Below are 21143 nucleotides of genomic sequence, written 5' to 3'. Positions count from 1 at the left end.
CATATGAGCTGGAAACATGGGATGGGAACCATAGTATTATATTATTCAGCTATTTTTTGTTCAGAATAAGAAATCTCAATGAACTGAATTGAAATATTGTAAGACAGGTAGAGAGCAGAAACAATCTACAATTTTTGACCTGATCATTCACAGTGTTGAAGTTTGTAGCAGTCATCTGTCATTATAATAAGTCTGTATCGCATTGCATTTTCATGTTGCACACATCTATATCATATAATCTTATTTTCTTTGCAGAACAATAACACATGATTTACGTTAAAATACACAGTTCTTTTAAACCAGTCCCTAAAGCCCCTTCATCATTCATGCATCACATAAGTGCTTATTTAATGTGCTCCTTGATAACCTTGGTAAACCACCGATTATCCATTCACTTAAGTTAAATAAAAGTTGGAGCAACAACTAGCGGGAGCTTGTTGTTCTTTTTCATATTACACAAAACCCTTATTCTTTCACTAGAGACATGTTCTATTATTCAGTGCTTTTTCATAACACACAATCCATTTCATCCTTTAATAAGAAATAAACAATACATACCATTGGGTAGAGGTGTTGGTGTTGGTAGAATATAAAGATGATTACAAAAAATAAAATAAAATTAACACAATACGTTAATAGGATGCACCATGAATCTGGATATTTCGTATTCTTAATTGTTGAAATAAGCTTTAAAAAAATCACTTGACTAAAATGTTTTTTTTTCTTTTTCTCAGGTGTGTAATTATATTTTATGAAAATGATTCATATGTATTAAATATGATATTAATAGGGAGGTATTAATACAGGTAGGAAATACTTCATGACCTGAGAGTTTTTTGCATTGATGTTTGCTTTTGTGTAGTTTTGTTTTTCTTTAACATGCAAACAGGTATGACGTATGACAAAATACATTTTTGCATGATTCATTTCTGCTGGTCAGAGATATGTACTTTAAATAAAATACACACAAATAATAAGGAATGCAAATTTATTATATAATAATAAACAGTTGGCAAAACGTAAAGTGTGTGTGGTAAGAAATTATCCAAGATGACACAATTAAGTAATAACCACTTGCATTTGTTGTTTTGTTCTTAAGGTCATCAATTAATTTAGATGTCAAAGAAAATGCAAAAACCAACATAGGTGATTTTTTTTTTTTTTTTTTAAAGGTCACTTTAAGTTTCAAAAGAATCCCTTATGAAAATTCTGTAACACCTGAGATATACAATACTAGCTGGCTTTATACCTACATCTGAGTTTATTTATTATTGTTTTTTATTTTTATGAAACTTTTAAAATTTCTCTTAGTATGTTTAATGACATGTTCAAAAGCATTTTATACTATGTACTAAAATAATTGTATTCCCTCATACATCTTTACAACCTTGGACAAAGCCAATGGAAAACTTGGTTATGAATAATGCGTTTGGCACTTTAAAATATCTGTACCATCATCAATAAACAAATTCCCTAATATGAGCTGCGTGATATGCTACTAGATTCAGCCTATTGGCAGTTAAACAAAACATTAAAACACACAGAAATGTTAAATGTTTGTTAAAAGAGTAAAATAACAATAAAGGAACAGGCAGAGGGCGGCATGCGGTCTGCAAAGTGCTAAGTTGCTTGTGCGTTGAGTAATACCTATGGCAGTGCAGCGTTAGAGCTGAGTTTGTAGGTGATGTTCGCTTTATGCCCTTTTAGCTGCTCTCAGAATGTTGATCTTGCTTGTCTACCTCTGGTAACTGCTCTCTCCAGAAGGTGAACTGGCTAAAGGTGTCTGAACAGGGAAAGTCGGTGGTGTTCCCTCTGATCAGAAGAGGGAAGACATGATCTACGACCTCACATAGACGGCCATAACTGTAAAACATGCAAGAATATTAGGACTGTCAAACTCCCAACTATTAGACTCTACAGATAATCTACTGTTAGATTGCCAAGAGAATCATCAATAACAGAAATTACAAAAACACACAAATCTAAAACATCCAGATGCATTTCAATCAAGGCTCGAAATTGCGACCATTTTGGTCGCATATGCTCCTGAAATTTAATCTGTGCGACCTAAAAATATATTTGGGAGCATTTGTGCGAGTGCAAATAATGGTTGTGGTGCGACCTGTTTTCATTTCTCTAAAAAACGTTTGCAAATTACTTCACAGTGTGTACCTTATGTGGGCTGATACGCGATGGCCGGATCGTCATTCTATCCAACGTTATATAACCAATCCCGGGGTTTTTCCTGCATTGATTTTTTTTGGCGGCCGCCAAAGCCTTTGATCGGTGCGTGAGTGACTGCTGCGCTTGACGAGAGAAAGCCCCGGCCGCGCGCGCGCGCGCACTCTCACGTCTTCAAACAACACGAGCGCTGTCTTGCTCTCTCTCCCTCGCGCATATTAATCAAAATCATTTGACACGATAGAAAAAGGGCGGAAGACCGAAGTTTCACGTGGAGCATTCGGAGATTTTTTTTTTCTCCTAAATTACCGTGAAGTGTGAATTGTGCTTAAAAATAAACTACCGGGATAATCACACAACGCTTGCCGTATGCCACTAGGCCCACTAATGACACTCCGATTCGCGAACTAATGACTCATTTGAACCGATTCACTTTAATGAATGGTTAAAACAACTGATCTGTCCAACACACTCACGAGACGTCTGAATCGGTGTAACAAATCGGTACCACTTTACAATAATGTTCCACTTATTAAATTCTAGTTAACACAGTTGTACTATTAAAAAAAACTGCACTTTGTTAATTTGTTAACCATTGTTAATGTTAATTTCAACATTTGGGCTACTAATAGCCTATACATTTTTTTTTTTTACAGTTAATGCACTGTGAAGTAACATTAATGAACAATGAACAGCTGTATTTTTATTAACTAAGATTAACAAAGATTAATACAGCATATTAATAGCAATAGAGTGCCAAGCAAAAAATGCAGGGACAGGTGTGTGGCAAACAAATCAGGTTCAATTATTAAGGCTTTTAATCGGCAGGATACGTCAAATATAACCATACTGTCTATGAATATAACACCGCATACACCATCGCCAAAGAAGAGCTTGCCTTCACTAAATTTATGTCAAATGACAAATCATGTGCCAATATCATCGGGGTGAGAGATGATATAGAGCCAGAAGACCAAATTTCAAATCTTGGCCACAGGATGAAATAAAATTTGTTAATATATAATTTGTAGTTGTGGTGCTCCTTAATTTTTGGTGGGTGCTCCTAAATTTTTGCTGGTGCTCCTAACTTTTTGAAGTTGGGAGCACCAGTGCTACCAAGTAAAAAAGTTAATTTCGAGCCCTGATTTCAATGAGAATTTGGAACGGAATATGAGCTTAATTATCATAAAAATAATGTCACAATGATAAAACATAAACTGAAATCATCCCAAAGCAGGATTAGTTTTTAATGCACATTTTCAGAGATGGAACTTACAAAAACAATCCAAAGTCAAATGTCTGGATGCATTTAAATGAGAATTTGGAAGGGAAAACAAGCTTAATTAACATACAAATAATGTCAATGCAAAAACAAAAAAAGATCAAAATCATCCCATTCTTTTAATTTTCGATGATGGAAATTACAAAAAACTTAAGTAAGACGTCCGAATTAATTTAAATGATTTAAATTTGGAAGAGAAAATTAGCTTAAAGGGTTAGTCCATCCTAAAACGACTCACTCTCATGTCCAAACCCGTAATACTTTCATTCATCTTCGAAACACAAATGAAGATTTGAAATGAAATCAGAAATTTTTGTCCCTCCATTGACAGTCCACGCATCTACCACTGTGACGCCTCAAAAAGTTCATTAAGAGATCGTAAAACTAATCCATATTAATGACGCGGTTTAGTCCACATTTTCTGAAGGGTCACAATCTCTTTAAATGATGAACAGATTGAATTTAGGCTTTTATTCACTTATAATAGTTAATCAGCGAACATAAACAGAAGCTCAATTGTACATACTTGACGCGCGAGAACAAACCTCTTGCAGAAGCTCAAACGTGCTGTGTAACACACGAGAATGAACCTCATTGGTTCTACCGGAAGCTCAAACTTGCTGTGTAACACACGAGAATGAGCCTCATTGGTTCAAGCATGCTTGAACTTCTGTTTACCACAGCGGATATGTGCGTTGATGAATGTTTATATACTGTATGAATAAAATCCTAAATCAAATCTGTTCATCATATAAAGCCATCGTGTCTCTTTTGGACTAAACCACTCAATTCAGATGGATTAGTTTATGATCTCTTTATGAACTTTTTGAAGCGGTAGTTGCATGGACTGTCAATGGAGGGACAGAAATATCTCAGATTTCATTCAAATATCTTAATATGTGTTTCGAACATGAATAAAAGTCTTACGGGTTTGGAACGACATTATGTTGAGTAAATAATTACATAACTTAAATTTTTAGGTGAACTAACCCTTTAATTGTCATAAAAATGTCCCAATGCAAAATAAATAAAAACATCCCAAAACAGGGTTAGCTTTAATGCAAAATTGGTCATTTGTCTTTAAAAATGAGAAAAGAAATGTTTTCATTAGATCACTTACGATGATATGTTGGTCTTTGCATGTTCTTGGATGAGCTCTCCCTTAGGATTCACAGTGAATATTCTGTTCAAAGGCACTCCCACCTCTTTATATGAATAAACATCCTAGAGAGAAGAACGCTCCTTAGGGATTTGCATACTGTATAGCAAATGAAGGTAATGTTAGCAAAAACATTGCTACTTGTACTTACTGTTGCCCTGTTTCCAAAAGCAGCATAGAAGGGTTCTGTGTTTGTATAGAACAGATTTTTTATATCGGTCAGACATTCGATTTTAAACTTTTCTGGCTTCTTCTCAATGACCTCCCTGAGATTGAAAGAAAAGACATCAGTTACTATGTGGCATTATCATTATTTTTTAAAGCCTATATATGTTTTGTGTGTGTGTACCAACCTGTGAAATGCAGAGAACAGACTACTAGGACTAAGCAGCACAGGTCCCATGGGTAGCATAGTGCCTCTTTCATTAACCCAGTGCAGGTAACCCCGGGTCATGTCAGCCATGCCAATAGCCCGAGCTGAACAGTACATAAATTTGTAGCCGTTCCTGTTTGACAATGAGTTTTAGATATATTAGACATTAGACAAAATCTTTTTGCTCACATTTGATAGATGCTCTGTATGTGGTGTGCGACTCACTGGCTGACTCTATGGTAGAGTCGGGCAATACCCTGATGGGTCCAGTCTTTACCCAGAGTTGGTAATATGTGTCCCAGGGTATCAGACCTAAAAGAGACTTTGCAATTTAGACTGCATGCTTCATTTTTTGCATCCGTCAAGCCCATTATATTGCCCCAGGAAGTTCACTTGAGGTGTCTCACCTTGTGATGGTGCCATCAATATCTGAAATCACTATCTTGTCATCCCAGTTCCACAGATAAATGGTACCCTCACAGCGGCAGGTGCCCTGGTACTGGGTAGTCACGCTGAAGACCACATCATTGGGGCCATCTTTTAAGTGCAGACTGGCCTGAGAAAAGAAGAACATGCTTGTTGCATGAGTTTTCATAACATACTGTAGTCTCTGATTGACTTTACTGGCTACATTGAAAATGGAGATGCTTACGAGCTGTTCTGGGGACAAACGAAGAGTCTTCCTGTAGCAGTGGCCTCCAGAGCTGTTGATAACTTCAGGCTGATTGCTCACAGTATTCTGTTTAACACTTCCACTGTCATCTTCACTGGATGATGATTCATCCTTTAATCTAGTAAAAAATACCACCAGATATGATATATATTCTGAGACCTGATTTCGTAGTTACTGTGTAAAGAAATCTTAAAAGAAATCTTAAAGGTACTGTACCCAAAACTGTAATTCTCTTTCAGTCTGTTTAGTTCTAAAGGCCTGAGAGTCGGTGTAAAATGTTAAACTAATCGTAACTTTTTCGATGCCAGACCTTGATTAAAGACCTGTTCATACCAAGAATAATATTGAAGAGCAGAGAAATCCACTGCACCCCATCTGACGTTTTTTTTTTTTTTTTTTTTGGTCTGAACAGACATATCGCATTTGAAAACGAAATAGAATTTTCATACTGAACATTTCAGTCGGTGTGAACAGGTCTTAACATTATACAACTGTACTTCAGCTGAAAGTGCTCAAAAATGCAACATATGGCCCTTTAATCGATTAGCAAGAACAATGTTCTGGTTTTCTAAATTTACCTGCTCGCAGTTCCTGTTCTTATAGACTCCTCTCCACCTTCAATCTGGTCTGATGCTGATTCCTGTTGCAGAAAGATTCACAGATTTGCATACTTTTATTACATACATAATATTTGCAAACCTGCGAGAAGTCAAAATGTCTTTGGACTAATCTGGTAACACTTTACCTTTAATTCAATTCACAATTATTTCCCATATGCAATATTGCAAACATACCGATTTGGAGCTGTCGTTCCTGCCCCGCCATGAGAACCACCAGCGTCCTCCTTTCTTGGGCATCTTCTCCTTCATGATGTTCTCTACTGTGGCCTGGAGCAAACGCACAGAGCCCCTGATACTCAAAACTCAAAAACTAAATGACAGGATGACTGTGACTGAACACATGCAGCTAATAAATAAACACAAATTCACAAAGACGTACAGGACTAGAGCCGAACACGCTAGGAAAACAGTATGTGAAGAAACCAAGAGCAGAGTAGACGTAACTCAGACAGGAATACTTAGTGCAATGGTGCACAATGGGATGGTATGAGGGGAGATCAATTAAAAAGAAGAAAAACAAGGAGGAGGGAAGAGACAAAATTTAAATGCCCTGGAGTGCTATGAGAGCTGGGGTGCAGTATACACAAGGACTTTAAAAAGCCATGAAACACTCGCTGAGAGGAGACAAACAATACAGAAACAAAACAGTATCTTTCTACCACTGTGATGTATTTCATCATTTACCTATTTAAGCAATCCAATAATTGGGTCAGTACTGAGTTAGTGCAAACTTTTCAATAAAAACTGTGCTAAAACTGTCCAAAAAATTATAAATATTAAAAAGTGAGACATCCAGTGGGCTGCAGTATTATTTATTACTATTATTTGTATATGCAGGGCAAAGATGTTTGCAAGTGAACATTTCATTTGTTGTACATGAATCCAGTAAATAAAGAATTCTTTAAACTATTAGGTAAATTGTAAATCAGTGTAATTGATGTGAATAATTTTGTTATTATTACATTTATTCAGAATTATTATAAATTATACACTATATATAAATTATATATATTACAAGCTCTCAAGTGCTTTATAAATAAAACTAAATTGAATTTAACTGAATTGAATGATACCAAGTATGTTTTACTGATAGAACTAAAGTTAAGTGTATACATAAAGTGTATACATACATCACCAATAAACCAATGTTTGATTTCGGTATTAACAAGCTTAAATGATAAGCTTTATTTAAACTACTGTGAGGTCACATTGTCAGTGTTGGTTGAATAACTAAGGCCTTTCTGTACATATTTGTGCTGTTTATGCTGTCCTTACCTTTGGCAAGGGTTTCTGAAAAACCTGCACGGCCAGGACGATAGGAGCGGCTGTGGTCCAGTTATAATACCTTTGTGAGGAGAACAAAACATGAAATAATTCATGGATGTATTAAATTTACTTATTTTGTACAATATTTTAGTAAATTACATCATGCTACAGTATTTGTTTTTATGTCACAAATGACATACTTAGTTCCAATCTTTACAACCAGGTTGGGATCATCAATGATAGATGGATTATCTGCAAACTCCTGATAAGATATTGCTCGTTCCTCAAATTCCTCTGTGAATGAAAGATTGTGACTTTAATTGCTTAATTACTTCCCCAGCTAAAAAAATCTAGAAGAAAACAGGATATTAATACAGAGTATACGGAATAACAGAACAGCAACTGAAAATACATTATTTTACACTACTTTTGAAAAGTTTGGGGTCCTACTTTTATTCAGCAAGGATGCATTAAATTGATCAAAGGTGAGACATTTGACATCAAATTACATTTTAAAATACCAGTGCAAAATACCCAAGAAAAATCTTTTTTTGTGTGTGTTTTTAGTAATTGTTGGTTTGGTGTGTTTGAGTGCTCATTGTTACAATTACACAGCAAAAGTTCAGTGACAATTTTATTTGTGCATGGTAGAAAGCACAAAGTGAACTCTGAGAAAACGCTATGCTTGAGCAAACAGTTTGTGAATAGGCTACTACAAATGATGCCCGTGAAAGAGACTGTGAACGCATTGAATAGGATATGTTTAGTTGGTGAATAGCATAGGCTACTATTACACAGTAGCGATAACGTTAAGCGCACCTGAATGAAATATAATATTCAGAATCCATTCTAATTTAAAGGTCTCGCGCATTTAAAATGGGGCGGGCGCGCGCGTGCTTAGAATAAAAAGACCGTTATCGGTCGTTGGTGTGGACGCATATATAGTTATCTTTATCGTTATCTTTATAGTTATCGTGCTTGGTGTGAACGGGCCTTTACTCAAATTAATCAAAATGGATTTATCACGTTCTGGAACCAAACTATAATATTCAGAAGTAAACAGTGTAGCTGACAGAGTGTTTGTGTCAGAATGTTTATTTTTAAACCACAACCTTCTTGGGGCTTCTTTGACCGATACAACCCTCTAATGTCAGAATGTTTATTTTTAAACCACAACCTTATAAAAATTATATATTTAACGATATCTTTTGCATTTCTCATCCAAACAACATTAAACTTGGCACTGCACTTACTCATGCCCGTGGCAAGACACCTGTCGAATTTGAAATCCATCGGACTAACGGTTCGAGAGATATGCGGTTAACAGACACACACACACAGACAGACAGACAGACAGACAGACAGACACACAGACAGACAGACGTTTCTGTAATTTATAGATAGATATTAAAATATAAAACAATTTAAATGAACGTTTTTACTGCATTTTTGATCAAATAAATGAATCCTTGGTGAGCTTAAGGGAATTCTTTCAAAAAAGTAAAAAAAAAATCTTACTGACCCCAAACTTTTGAATGGTACTGTACTGTTCATCACAACTCCTCCTTTTACCTCTAGTGATCTCTCTGTTTTCTGACAGTCCTCCACAAAGAGAGATGGCAATATGAGGCAAGTCTCCTAACTGGTCAGAAAAGCTGTCCACCCCACTGTCCATTCCACTGCTGCCCACTGACTGAGGGGACTGATTTGCACTTCTCAGATCTGTTCCGCCCCTCACAGAAGTTGTTCCATCACTGAACAACAAAAATAAATTTGATTAAAAAAGATACTTACACTACACTTGGATCATAAATGAACAAGTGAATGGCTATAAGGCTCTATGTACACTCTTGATATGTGATAACTGTTTAAACATAATCCGTGTAAAAATGACCTCTTTGGAAAGTACAGGGCAGCCACTTCAGGCTCCAACTCTGTGATGTCATCCAGGTATATTCCATCTGATCCCAAGTGCCGGCTCCTTTTGTCTAGGAATTGATGTATTGTGACATTATATTATATGTTTTAAATAGCCAAAAAGTGTTTTCTTTGTACCATTGTGACATTTATTTTCAGAGCTCATATTTAATGTCATATGACAGATAAATTCAATTAATTAAATGATATATATATATATATATATACACGCACACATACCTTTTCTCTTGGATGGAGAGTCCATCTTGCTAATGGCATGAGCCCCAGGACTGTGACACCCCTCCTCTAGGTCTGTGATAAGATGAGCGGCCGCACTGATGGCCTCCACATCTACAGCAGGGGCAGATGTTGCCTCTCCAGCCCTGAGATCAGGCACATACACATCATTGCTCTGAGACTCCACCGTTCCATCCCCAGTGATGGCTCTGAAGTGCGTGCTTTCAGATGGTGGGATTGATCTTGGGATCACCACCATGGGCTCTGACAGGGGCTGCAGGAATGAAGGCTGTGTGAAAAGAAAGATGTACAGTTAACTGATTCAGATTTGTTCATTTGTTGTGGTCATGTGGCATGGCTGATGATTACTGTACCTTGGCAGCATGCGGTAGCTCTCCCCATGTCCACAGCATCTCAGGGTTGTCCAGTTTCCCTTTACCCCTCTGACTGTCCAGCAACTCTGAATCACTCTTGGGTGTAGATGGCAGGGAGCTATTTGGACTGCTGTAGGGAGGAATGAGAGATGGAGACAGCAATATTTGGATTAATTGTAGGTTTGTATTAATACAGCTGTTGTGAAATAAACTAGCAACAATGCCTTTCCTTTCCTCTGCAAAATTTAATTTCATGCTTGGCAAACAAAGCAAAAATCGTAAAATTGGGCAATACACTACAGACAACCTTATAGCTACACAACCTTATGGCTTTGTTGCAAGTTTATTTACATTACATGGTGAATGCAGCGGTTACCTGTGTGTGGACTGGAACATGGCTGTTTGTTGAGGGCAGGAAATGGAAAATCCTGCATTGGTGGGAATGGGTAAAGAGCATGTCTTCTCCAACCCTGTACTGTGGGTCAGAAAACAAAGCTTTACATTAAAATGTCCATTATTTTGAATCTCATATATAGAAAAAAAGAATATATAAGCACAATACTTTATAAGTCTGTTGTAGAATGAATACAGCTAAATGTATTAGCATGTTTTTGCATTATGATATACTATCAGTTTAATTATCGTACTGCAGCAGGGGAACAGTTTGCTGATGATTATCGACATACATATTAATAGAGCCTTCAGTTCAGTCTCAGATACACTCAGCAATACAGCATATGCTGGGGTTTGCTTTAATGTGGTGAGAAACAATTCCATTGGACTGAATTTTATGTGTAATAAAATATTCTGCAGACATGCACATTTTTGGATTTCACTTTTTTTGTCTGCCATCTCTTATTGTCTTTTCGCTGAATTGCTGGGACTCCAGTGTTCTTATAGATTATTTTATTCAATTGATTGCAAAAATACATGTCTGGATTTATTTTAATGTTACAATCAGGAAGTATTCTGTTATCAGTCGGAGAGTGCGTCAAAGTAATGCCCATATGGCAGTAATATACAGTTATAAGATAATATATGTATTCAGTTAAGCAGACACAGTGGACATGTTAGGCAATGATTACAGCTTGTGATCGTAATGATTATAATATAAGGATATTATTTTGAAATGCACACAATATTTGTCTTTTCTTCTTTCTAAAATACCTTAATTAAATTTTCCCAAAGAGATCAAGAATGGATTAAAGACTGACTGACAGGGGTCTCCAGTTGAAAGGGTCTTTTGATGTTGTATACTAGTTGTGGTACATTGTTTTTCTCTTTTGCAATGGATTAAATACATTTACTACAACTTTGCAACTTTATATCGTGCAATTTTGACTTTGTTTGTCATAATTGCGATGTGACCAGAACTTGGCTCCTTTTTGAAAAACACTGGTAAGCATACCTTTGAACACCAGTCCACTTCCCTTCAGAATGTGTGTATGTGCTGCTGGTTCCTTTCACCTGCTCAGCAAACAACTCATGTGACATAGCTCTGAAAACACATACAGTATAGGCAAACATATACATTAAGTATATATACCCGCAAAAGGAAAGAGTAAGACAGCGTATACATTTAGATATTCCATGCACATAGACATACCCAGGGATAATCTGAAATGATTGTCTTAAACAGGCTCATTCTTCCAGGAAGACAGAGAGCATTGTGGGGTTTCTAAAGAGCTAGTGTCTTGATTCAAACTGCTGCTTTACTGAGTAACACATTCCCAGCTGACTCTTTTGGCCTTGTGAACAGCGTTTTCCCAGTGCCCTTTACAGTCACTTTTTAAATGTATTTCTGGTACCTGGGAAACAGATTCTTGGTAATGCAAGGCATGTAGTGTAGTGGAACTTGCTTATTCAGATCGCACAGATAAAATACATAATTTGTCATCCACTGGGAATGAAAGAAGGAAAAAGGATGTTTATATTGTTAAACTGATTTATATTGCAAATCATTTCTTTTCTTGGATATGTGTGGGCAATGCTAGATGGCCCAGCATTACAAAGGACTCCCCTCGAGCTGGAGCCAGAACTGGCAGGGTTTCATGGATTTCGTGGAAAAACATTGGAGGGGCTGTTTGAGCCGCTTGTTTACTTCAGCAATAGGACTGGCGACCTATTTTTCTCCACTTTGCCTCTCTCTCTCTCTCCATTGCAGAGCCTATTCGAAGAGTGAACAAACAGACACAGCCCACATCCCAAGACCACTGCAACTGGAATAATTCCAGCATACTTGCAGAAAACAGATTATGCCACTGTAATCACATGATTTGCAATGATTTCAGATGGGTTAAGAGAAGGAGGATCTCTCATTACAGAACCATCTGTTTTGTCTTTAATGTAAGCTCCACAGCTCCTGCCAAGCAGAACTCCAAGAAAAGTGGGATTTAGATTCAATGTGAGATCTTGGCAAGAGCACTATCCCCTTTACCCAGATATAATGAAAGTGAATGGTGACCAGAGGCTTTCAAGCTCCGAAAACACCACTATGCCATCCATCGCAGCTATCAAAACTCATAAACATCAGTGAATGAGTTTTGACTGAACTCATTGAGTTTTAAGTGGACTCATTCACATACATCACTCACTTCACAAGTTCACATATATTCAAAATAGCATATTGAAAAGTGCAAAATTTCTGCTTTTGTGTTCCATGGAAGAAAGAAATTCATAGACTCAGAACGACATGAAACATTATGTGCGTGATAATAATACGTAATAATATTCATACTGTTTGTTCTGACCTGCTGCCTGAAGCCTCTTTGTCATCATCAGAACTCAAGTCGAGGGTAAACATGTCCTCATCTTCTGAAAAGTCTTCGTTGTCCTCTCGCTTCATGCTGTCTACTTTAGATTTTCTCCTCCTCTTCCTCCTCTTCTTCATTATTGAACTGTCACCAGGGGCCTGCATGGGGCCCAGGGTTTGAATGGAGGTTCCGTTTCCAGACTCAGAAAGACGTGACAAGCCTTTTCCCATTTGGGCCTGCATTAGGGCAGAGCCTTCTGAAATTATGGGTGATGTAGCCAAGTAGGCCGGCACCATCTCCTGTAGACAGAGTAATAAATAGTATGAAATGTAGACATGCTTTAGGCAGGTGTTGCAAAAAGTTAATATTGGACCTTGATAGGGTGTGTTGTAGAACATATGAACACGAATGTTGACTGTAGCCTTAAGATTTGGTTTGACCGTGTCTGCTTGAATCCCAGAAGCACAACACTGTGACCTTAATGCCATGTAACAGATCACTGCATGTTTCATTGCAGATAAACTCATGCACGTGCAACAGTCTGTAAGTCATGGCTTCACAAGACATACGTTAAGGGGCAAGACATACTTTCTCCCCCCAGAGCTTTTGGCTGACACAGAGACAAGTGTGATTTTTCAGGATACATATTTGAGTAATACATGTCATCTGACCTTTTGTGTATGGTATTCCAAAATAATCCTCTTCAGAAGATTTATTTTTTTGTACTGGCAACAATACCATCCCAAGTTCACTGCACTTCAGTGAAAAAGCCTCTCCTGTCTTAAAACTGATTCTATATGACACACATTATGTTCGTGTAGTGCCACAAATCATTACAAGGAAATCATACTTGATTAAAACACACTATTTCTCCACTTTCACTGTCGAATAAAGGCATAAATGGCCAATAAATAAATAAACAAATAAAACACACTCTAACCTTGAGAAAGAATAAGCAATTATGTAACTGGCACATTCCGTGAATATGGGGAAATTTAGAATTTAGTGCCCATTTTTAGAATTAGGGGTAGAACTATTAGATATAGAATATATATATATATATATATATATATATATTATAGAGTCATTGTTTAGCTGAAGTCAGTTCCCTTACTATTTTGAATATAAAACTCTTGTCAAAAATTAAGTGCCATTACATCTCTAGAATATCATCTCCTAAAATACTACACTAAAGCATCCAATGTATTAAATGCCCTTCTCTACAAATGTAACACTTGTATTTAAAACAGAATATCATATTTACATGAATTACTTTTGTCAGGAGTGTAGCAATTTCATATTCCTGTGCATGCAATCCAGTCATAGCTCTCAAATGTCAGCACAAACATATAAACAGAAGATTCAGGCAAATGGACAGTGATTCTAGTAATGAGGAAGCAGAAGACTAAGCCAGGAGGATGACCAACATTACGCGCGCAGAGCTTTTCTTATCTCAGCGGTCGGACAGTGTTTCAGGGCTTTTCTCCTGTGCATTACTTTGCCCTTTAAATTGGTTGGCTTTTTCTTTTATGCTTGAGAAGCAGAAAGATGGGTCCTGATTTAGACAGGACAAGGTTGGCCTTGGCAGAGAGAAGTCTGTTCTAGAGCAAAGTGTCCAAGCTCAGATAACAGAATGCGTGCCGCGGGATTGTTTCCAGTAAACAAGTTCAGATTTCAAGCTATGGTACTCAGGAAGAAACTTGCATACATCGTGTTACATTTCTTAGTGCACAATGACCCTTGGCCACTATAAAAACAACACTATACAGGATTTATTGTTTGGTACAGGACACCAGTACTCACCTCACCACTTTCTGTTTCTTTGACAAAGAATGCCTCTCCATTTTCACCCAGTTTCATGTGTAAACTGACCGGCTCCCCATTTATCTCAATGTCAACCTGAGGAGAAAGGGAACAGGGAATGCTGTCACTATAATAAAGACAATTTACAACAGTAAGCCATGTGCAACACAAAGCCAATGACAATGCTAATTTTATCTCATCTTCAAACAACTGCTGTTCCCTTAAGTCCTTATGTCCATGGCTTTGATATATTTCTTGATATGTGACACCAGACGTTCTGGACATTGGACAGGATTACCATGTCTTAAATGGATAGTTCACCCAAAAATTTAAATTCTCATGTCATTTACTCGCCCTTATATCTTCTGAACACAAATTAAGATATTTTTTATATTCTCTCAGTACTTTTGTCCATCCATTTAAAGTCCACACAACCAAAATTTGTAGACATTAAAAAGTGCAAATAAACATTGTAAAAGTAATCCATATGAATTAAACCGTTTAATTCAAGTCTTCTGAAGAGACTGGGTCACTTTATATGATGAATGGATTTAATTTAGGCTTATATTCACATATAAAAATGTATCACCACACATACATAAAGCCCATCAACTATGGTAAACAGAAGCTCAAACATGCTTGCTTGATGTGCAAGAACAAACCTCACTGGTTCTTGCAGAAGCAACAAATCTCACTGGGACAAACACGAGCAATAAAAACAATATTAAGACACAATTCCAAGACTTTTTAAAAGCACTTGGTGTTTGTTGGTTCTTTTTGGAGCTTTAAGTGCATAACAAAATAAAAAAAAATTTGACTGAAATATCCCTTTAACACACACAAAATGAATCAGAGAATTTGTAAGCTGCAAAAATATGAATATCTCGGCCACTGCCACCCTAAAGCATGTCTGCACTAGTACTTACCACTTTCTCCCGTGAACGCAGTACTCCCATCTTGCCAAAACGGACGTGAAAAGGCGAGCACTGCAGAGTGCCATCGGGCTGACGCACCACAATGACATCAATACAGCCGGAGAGGGTGGCAGGGTTCAGGCCTCTGTACAGCTCCTTCACCTGCACGAAAACCTGACCGGCCAGCTGACCCACGTAGTTCATGGTCTGACTCTGAAACAGAGAGATTTCAAGCTTTTAGAGAGAAACATACTGTAAGGTGACTAAAGTGGACACCATGCAAAGGGTATAACTGAAACCACTCAAATCAGCAACATCTTAAAATCTATTTATTTAAATTTGTTATTTATTTATAATCTATTAAAATGTATTTATTTATTTTGTTTGTTTCAGCTTGTGGTATGTTCTCTGTTACTCTTTTACATGTAACAAACAAGTACTTGATCCTTTTATCATTAACTCAAGCAATATACTGTATTTCTCTGTGCACTTCAGCATAAAAATTAATGGCTTTTTGTGTGAAAGTGCACAGTCAACTCTGTAAAGGCAACTGTTATGTTGATGAGCCATCTCTGTGTTAAGAGAGTATGATAACATATTCAACGTCTTCTACGATTGTGCAAATTTTTGCAGCTGCAGGGTTACTGGAAAAGAAAAAACCTGTAGAGCAAAAACTTGCTGTCTTGCTTAACTCAAGCCAAGATCTCTTTGGAAATTTAGGTTAAAGGTAAAATATCATTGAACCCCAACTAAAGACTGCAAGTGGTAGACACATGACATTGCTCAAAAAAGGATTACAAGTGGTGTTCCTTAAGAATTGCCAAGGGTTTAATAATGCCTAGTTCTGGCATGCTCTACCAACCCAGAAAACGACTGCCTCTCTCTAGATCACAACACATAATGTTTAAAGTAATTAGCTAACTGCAAGTTTCTGCAATAAAAAAAATAAAAACCTGTGTGCACTATTACAATATGCAATCAAGGGCTTATGTAGATCAGACAAGGCACAACAAGTTTCCACTGCATTAATGGGAAGATAAATCATTTTGTATGCAAGCTCTTCAGGGTTCTCACACTTATTGACCAATTATTTGTATGACTTGCTCATGACCTTTCATCATTACTGACAAAAGGATTTATTTAGAAATCATTTTCCACAGATATCTGGACGAATTTTCATTTGTGTATATCAGGTGCCAATTTTCTGAATTAAAGTTAAATATTTGAGGGAAATGCAAATCTAGAATGTATTTTCATTACAGACTTATCCAGGCCTGGAAGTCACACTTTTTAAAATTCCCTAATCTTTCTAGGCTTTCCTTGAATGTTGGAACTCTGGCTCTTAGAAAAACCTGACAATCGTATTAACCCAAATGATTTGCCCCCTAGATGTAACCCTGGGATTGTGCAAAAACCTTCAAGTAAGTCTTCATTGTTCATACACAACAAACTGATCATTTACATATACACAGACACCACAGTCACATGGGACTGACATAACACCGATGGTTCTGCTGTTAGATACTGGTGCCAATAATAGCACTAGCATCCAAATTTACAGTGTAGCATCTATAATGCCTAATTTAACACTAGAGCTATTGCATAATTGTCCATACCCACAAACACTGAAAGACTAATTTCAACAGATCAAAACATAATATCTACCCCTCTCTCTCTCTCTGTATGTATATATATATATATATATATTGCAATCACTAGTCATGAATAATAGAGAAATAACATGATAACATGCAGGTAATCAGTGTTGTACATACAAATGTTATATTTTTGTTGTTATCGAAGTTAAATAATTTAGAATGTGTATAATCGTCTTGGTAACTGCATGATTGCTATGGAAACTGAATGTCATGGATCTTTACAGTCAGATATCCAAAGAATGTAAACAATCATCTATTGTGCTATAAAAAGAGAAGCCCTTTCACTGTGTATATAAATATATTAACCCAAACAAATGGATGCATTTATTTTAGATGATGATTATAAACAGGATGGAAATGAGAAGCCAGGCAAGGATGGAATTCTCTGTAATACATACGTGGGATGCGGCAGACGCGTTAGGATGTGACAGCCATTCTGATGCACTTAGTGGATCTTCGTACGCTGCGGAATCCGGTTGATGTTCGCTGCTCTTTGCTCATGTATTTTGTCTCTGCCGTTTGACACACTGTTCTCTGACTGTCTGTGTTGGCGTTGTATTTAAAGCAGGGTGGAAACTGCTTTCAGTGAGTAGCTGTCCCTGCCTCTGCAACTGACATCACAGTTAACCCTTTGCGCCCATCTACACTGCTAAATACGCGACGCGACAAACAGCAATAAGCTTCCGTTTACAGTTAATGAAGCGGTCTTCCACCACTGTATCCAATAGTATGCGCGCGACGCGTCTTTCATATTTGTGGATGGAGTCATGACGTCGTCGTCACCCAGTGAACCAATCAAACGCTTTGTTTATGCGACGCAACGCGACTAGAACGCTCAAGCGTCAAAGGCAATATTTTGTCTATTTTCTGTCGTCCACTGTAATATGACAGCTCATTTTACATTTTAATTGTTTTCCTATTTTATATTTAATTATAATTGCATGCTGAATCTGCCATTACAGTGGTGAAGTAATGCTGACAATGCACTGCATTTAATGCACGCGTTTAATGGATTTAACACGCACACAATTCTGCTCACGTGGCAGCAGCAGCTGAACTGGCAATCAAAAGTTTACAGTAGCGCTGTGTGTGTGTGTGTGTGTGTGTGTGTGTGTGTGTGTGTGTGTGTGTTGTCATCACAGAAAAAACGTGGATGGGTGAGTGGTAGTTTACTGATATGCTGTCAAAATAAAAGGTTATTAATTACAGGCATTTATGTCTCAAAGATGCATGCTGCATACCGGGTGTATACAGTAATCGCAGAAGGATTAAGAAAACTGCACTTTTTAGTCATTATGGTGATTTAATTTATATACATTTTTAAATAATAGCGTTGCCTAGCATAGGGATTTGATTTGAAAAGCACACCATGGTACAGCGAGTGTATTAGATGGTAATGATGTATCACTTTGACACTGAATGATTACCATAGGCTACCATTGTACTTACATTGCTTGATGGTACCCTAAGGTACTGCAAAGATTATAATGGCACTATATGGTAAATGTCTAAAACACCATGGTATTACCATGATACTTTATCTAAAACCATGGTAGTTTAAAATCTTTAGAACACTTTAGAATACTGTTATGAATGAATAACTACACAGCAACAAATGAGTATTGCATTATTAGCACTCTAGTAACGACTATTAACAAGATACTGATAAACAAATCAGCAAGTAATAATGCTAAGTCAAATGTGGTAGTTCACAAGTATGTGTCATTATTAGTGGGTTACCGTAATCTTCACTTTAGCATGAATTATACATTATGCATTATTGACATAGTAGTTCTTAGTAGTCCTCTGGGAGGCATGAAGAAAATAGTAGTTACTGATGATTAGCTAGTAGTGAACTACCTCATTCAACTGAGCGCTATTACTTACTAATTTGTTAATCAGAGGTCATTGTTAGTTAATAGTAGTTACTAGAATGTTAATAGTGCTGTGCTCATTTGTTCCTTTGTTATTCATTAATGACGGAACAGTATTCACTTTAGTAACGGAAAAGTGCAACACTTGCTCTACAAACTTGACTTTATTTCTTTAAAAACAGTGATGTTTCTGCCAACTTCAAAGCCTTTGTCAGACATCCAATGGTAAACCATGGTAGTACCAGACAGTGTATTATAGCTTTAGTATTGCAATGCATGCATAGACATGCATCTTTGATTATATTTACATTATGTCAAGAAATAATCTGGATGTTGCTTTAGATGCCATTTACACATGCCACTGAAAGCATACATTCTTCTTGACATAGTTATTGTAGTTTAGTGTTCTGTGGTAACCCTGGTGTCCTTTAAGAGGAAGTTCAGAGTGTTTGTTTGAGTGATGCAATGGATAATGTGTGTGCGTATTTAAGTTCACAAACAGCCACCTTTCTTTGAAAAGAGAGAGTAAAGAAGACGGTATGTGTCTGTGTGTGCAAGTTTCTGTGAAGCACTGTTTAGGCGAACAGGCTAAAAGAAGTTTGCCTAAAGAAAGGACTGCCCACCTCTCAGATTACACAGCATTCTCTCAGCACACTCTCTATTTCATCATGATTCGTTGATCTCTCCATTGGATAACCAGCACACTGAGTACATTCCAGAAACACTGGTGGGGTTTCCAAGAATAAGAGAATGTGATTTAGAGGGTCTGGGGTCTGAGTAGTCCAAGGAGACTTCTAATGCACTGTGTGATTATCGAGTGCAGAAAAATAGTACTAAAGGAAGTTGTTGACACGGCGGTCAAGATACTAATAAACACTGATATATTTATATGAAATATTTTATACTATATTTTGATTTGGTTTGCTGTATCTTGCCAGCCATACTGTAATAACACTTTGTCCATGAATAGATACAATATTCACTATATTTACAGTAGATGTAAATACTATCTTACTCTAAAACCTGTCCACATTATAGACCACTCTTTACATTTTGGTCTATAAGCTTAGCACGTGACTGACTGTATAAAAAAAAACTTTCCTAGAAAACTCATGAATGCGTTCACGTGGAGGAAGGAGGAGTCATCTGGGATGGGCCATCTCCACCAATCAGAGATGGGGCCTGTGACTCAAGGCATGTGGGGTCATGTGTTGAGTAAACTGCTGACCTTACTATTGTAAGAGTGAAGAGTGACACTAAGTGGGGCCTGTTTTTCTGCATTAATCTATTGTGTTTTTGACGTCCTGGGGCAGCACAGTATGTACCATACCATAGGCTGTAAAACAAGATCCTGCTCAGTTGAGGGATTGGGTTGTAAACAAGTGGAGGAAGTGTACACATTGTACTACATTGTGCTACAGATTGTTTGAATGTGCAAGTTCATAGGTCAAAAACACTGTTTAATAATAAGGAATTAGGACTGTCACCTGATTACAAATTTAATCAAATGAATTACATTTTATATTGATTAATTATTCAAATTAATTACATATATAATTTTTTTTTCTGAAAAAGGCCTCAAATTAAGTTGATTTAAAAGACTTCTAAATCAGCGAAGACAGTATGCAACTCTGCAGACTCTCAAAAACTCAAAAGAGCTAAATCAAACCTGAATTGCTCAGATATATTTTTATAATAAAAACATATATATATATTTTTTTTTTTTTGCATATGTTTTATTTAATAACATTAAATGAACTTCTAATTCAAAATTAGCACTAATTAAAACAAGACAACCTCAAATTTAATAAGTTCTTAACCTTTTTTACTCCAAGGCCCCACAATAATATCCAAAAGTCCCCTAGCCCTAGTTTTGTTTTCAAATCTTATTTTAATCTGTGGACACTCCTAGTTTCTGTAATAAAAATTTTAAAAAAGTAACTAAAACTAACATTTATGCTTGCAATTGAAATAATTTTGGAGTCTCAATGAGCTATATGTTCTTCAGAAATTCCTCCAATTTAAGGATAAGGATTTTAAAACATTTTTACTCACAATT

The 21143-nt window shown here is 36.7% G+C and overlaps 1 protein-coding gene across 1 annotated transcript; it reads right to left on the bottom strand.

The window, feature by feature from the left end:
* Positions 1–1168: 1168 nt before the first annotated feature.
* On the bottom strand, positions 1169–17995 carry lpin1a (lipin 1a). Its single transcript, XM_084393147.1, has 21 exons — positions 17609–17995; positions 15565–15765; positions 14639–14734; positions 12833–13134; positions 11491–11580; positions 10459–10557; positions 10083–10212; positions 9712–9997; positions 9449–9542; positions 9127–9308; positions 7755–7848; positions 7564–7633; positions 6463–6555; positions 6247–6308; positions 5648–5786; positions 5403–5551; positions 5221–5307; positions 4976–5128; positions 4774–4888; positions 4584–4687; positions 1169–1863 (listed from the first exon to the last, which is right to left on the bottom strand). The coding sequence occupies exons 2-21, from the start codon at positions 15754–15756 to the stop codon at positions 1704–1706; spliced, it is 2697 nt and encodes an 898-aa protein (XP_084249273.1). The 5' UTR covers positions 15757–15765; positions 17609–17995; the 3' UTR covers positions 1169–1703.
* Between the last annotated feature and the right edge of the window lie 3148 nt (positions 17996–21143).

The sequence above is a fragment of the Rutilus rutilus genome, assembly GCF_951802725.1.
Source record: "Rutilus rutilus genome assembly, chromosome: 21".
NCBI classification, from domain to species: domain Eukaryota; kingdom Metazoa; phylum Chordata; class Actinopteri; order Cypriniformes; family Leuciscidae; genus Rutilus; species Rutilus rutilus.
Note: the sequence above shows the minus strand (reverse complement) of the source record. Positions and strands in the feature narration are given on the sequence as shown.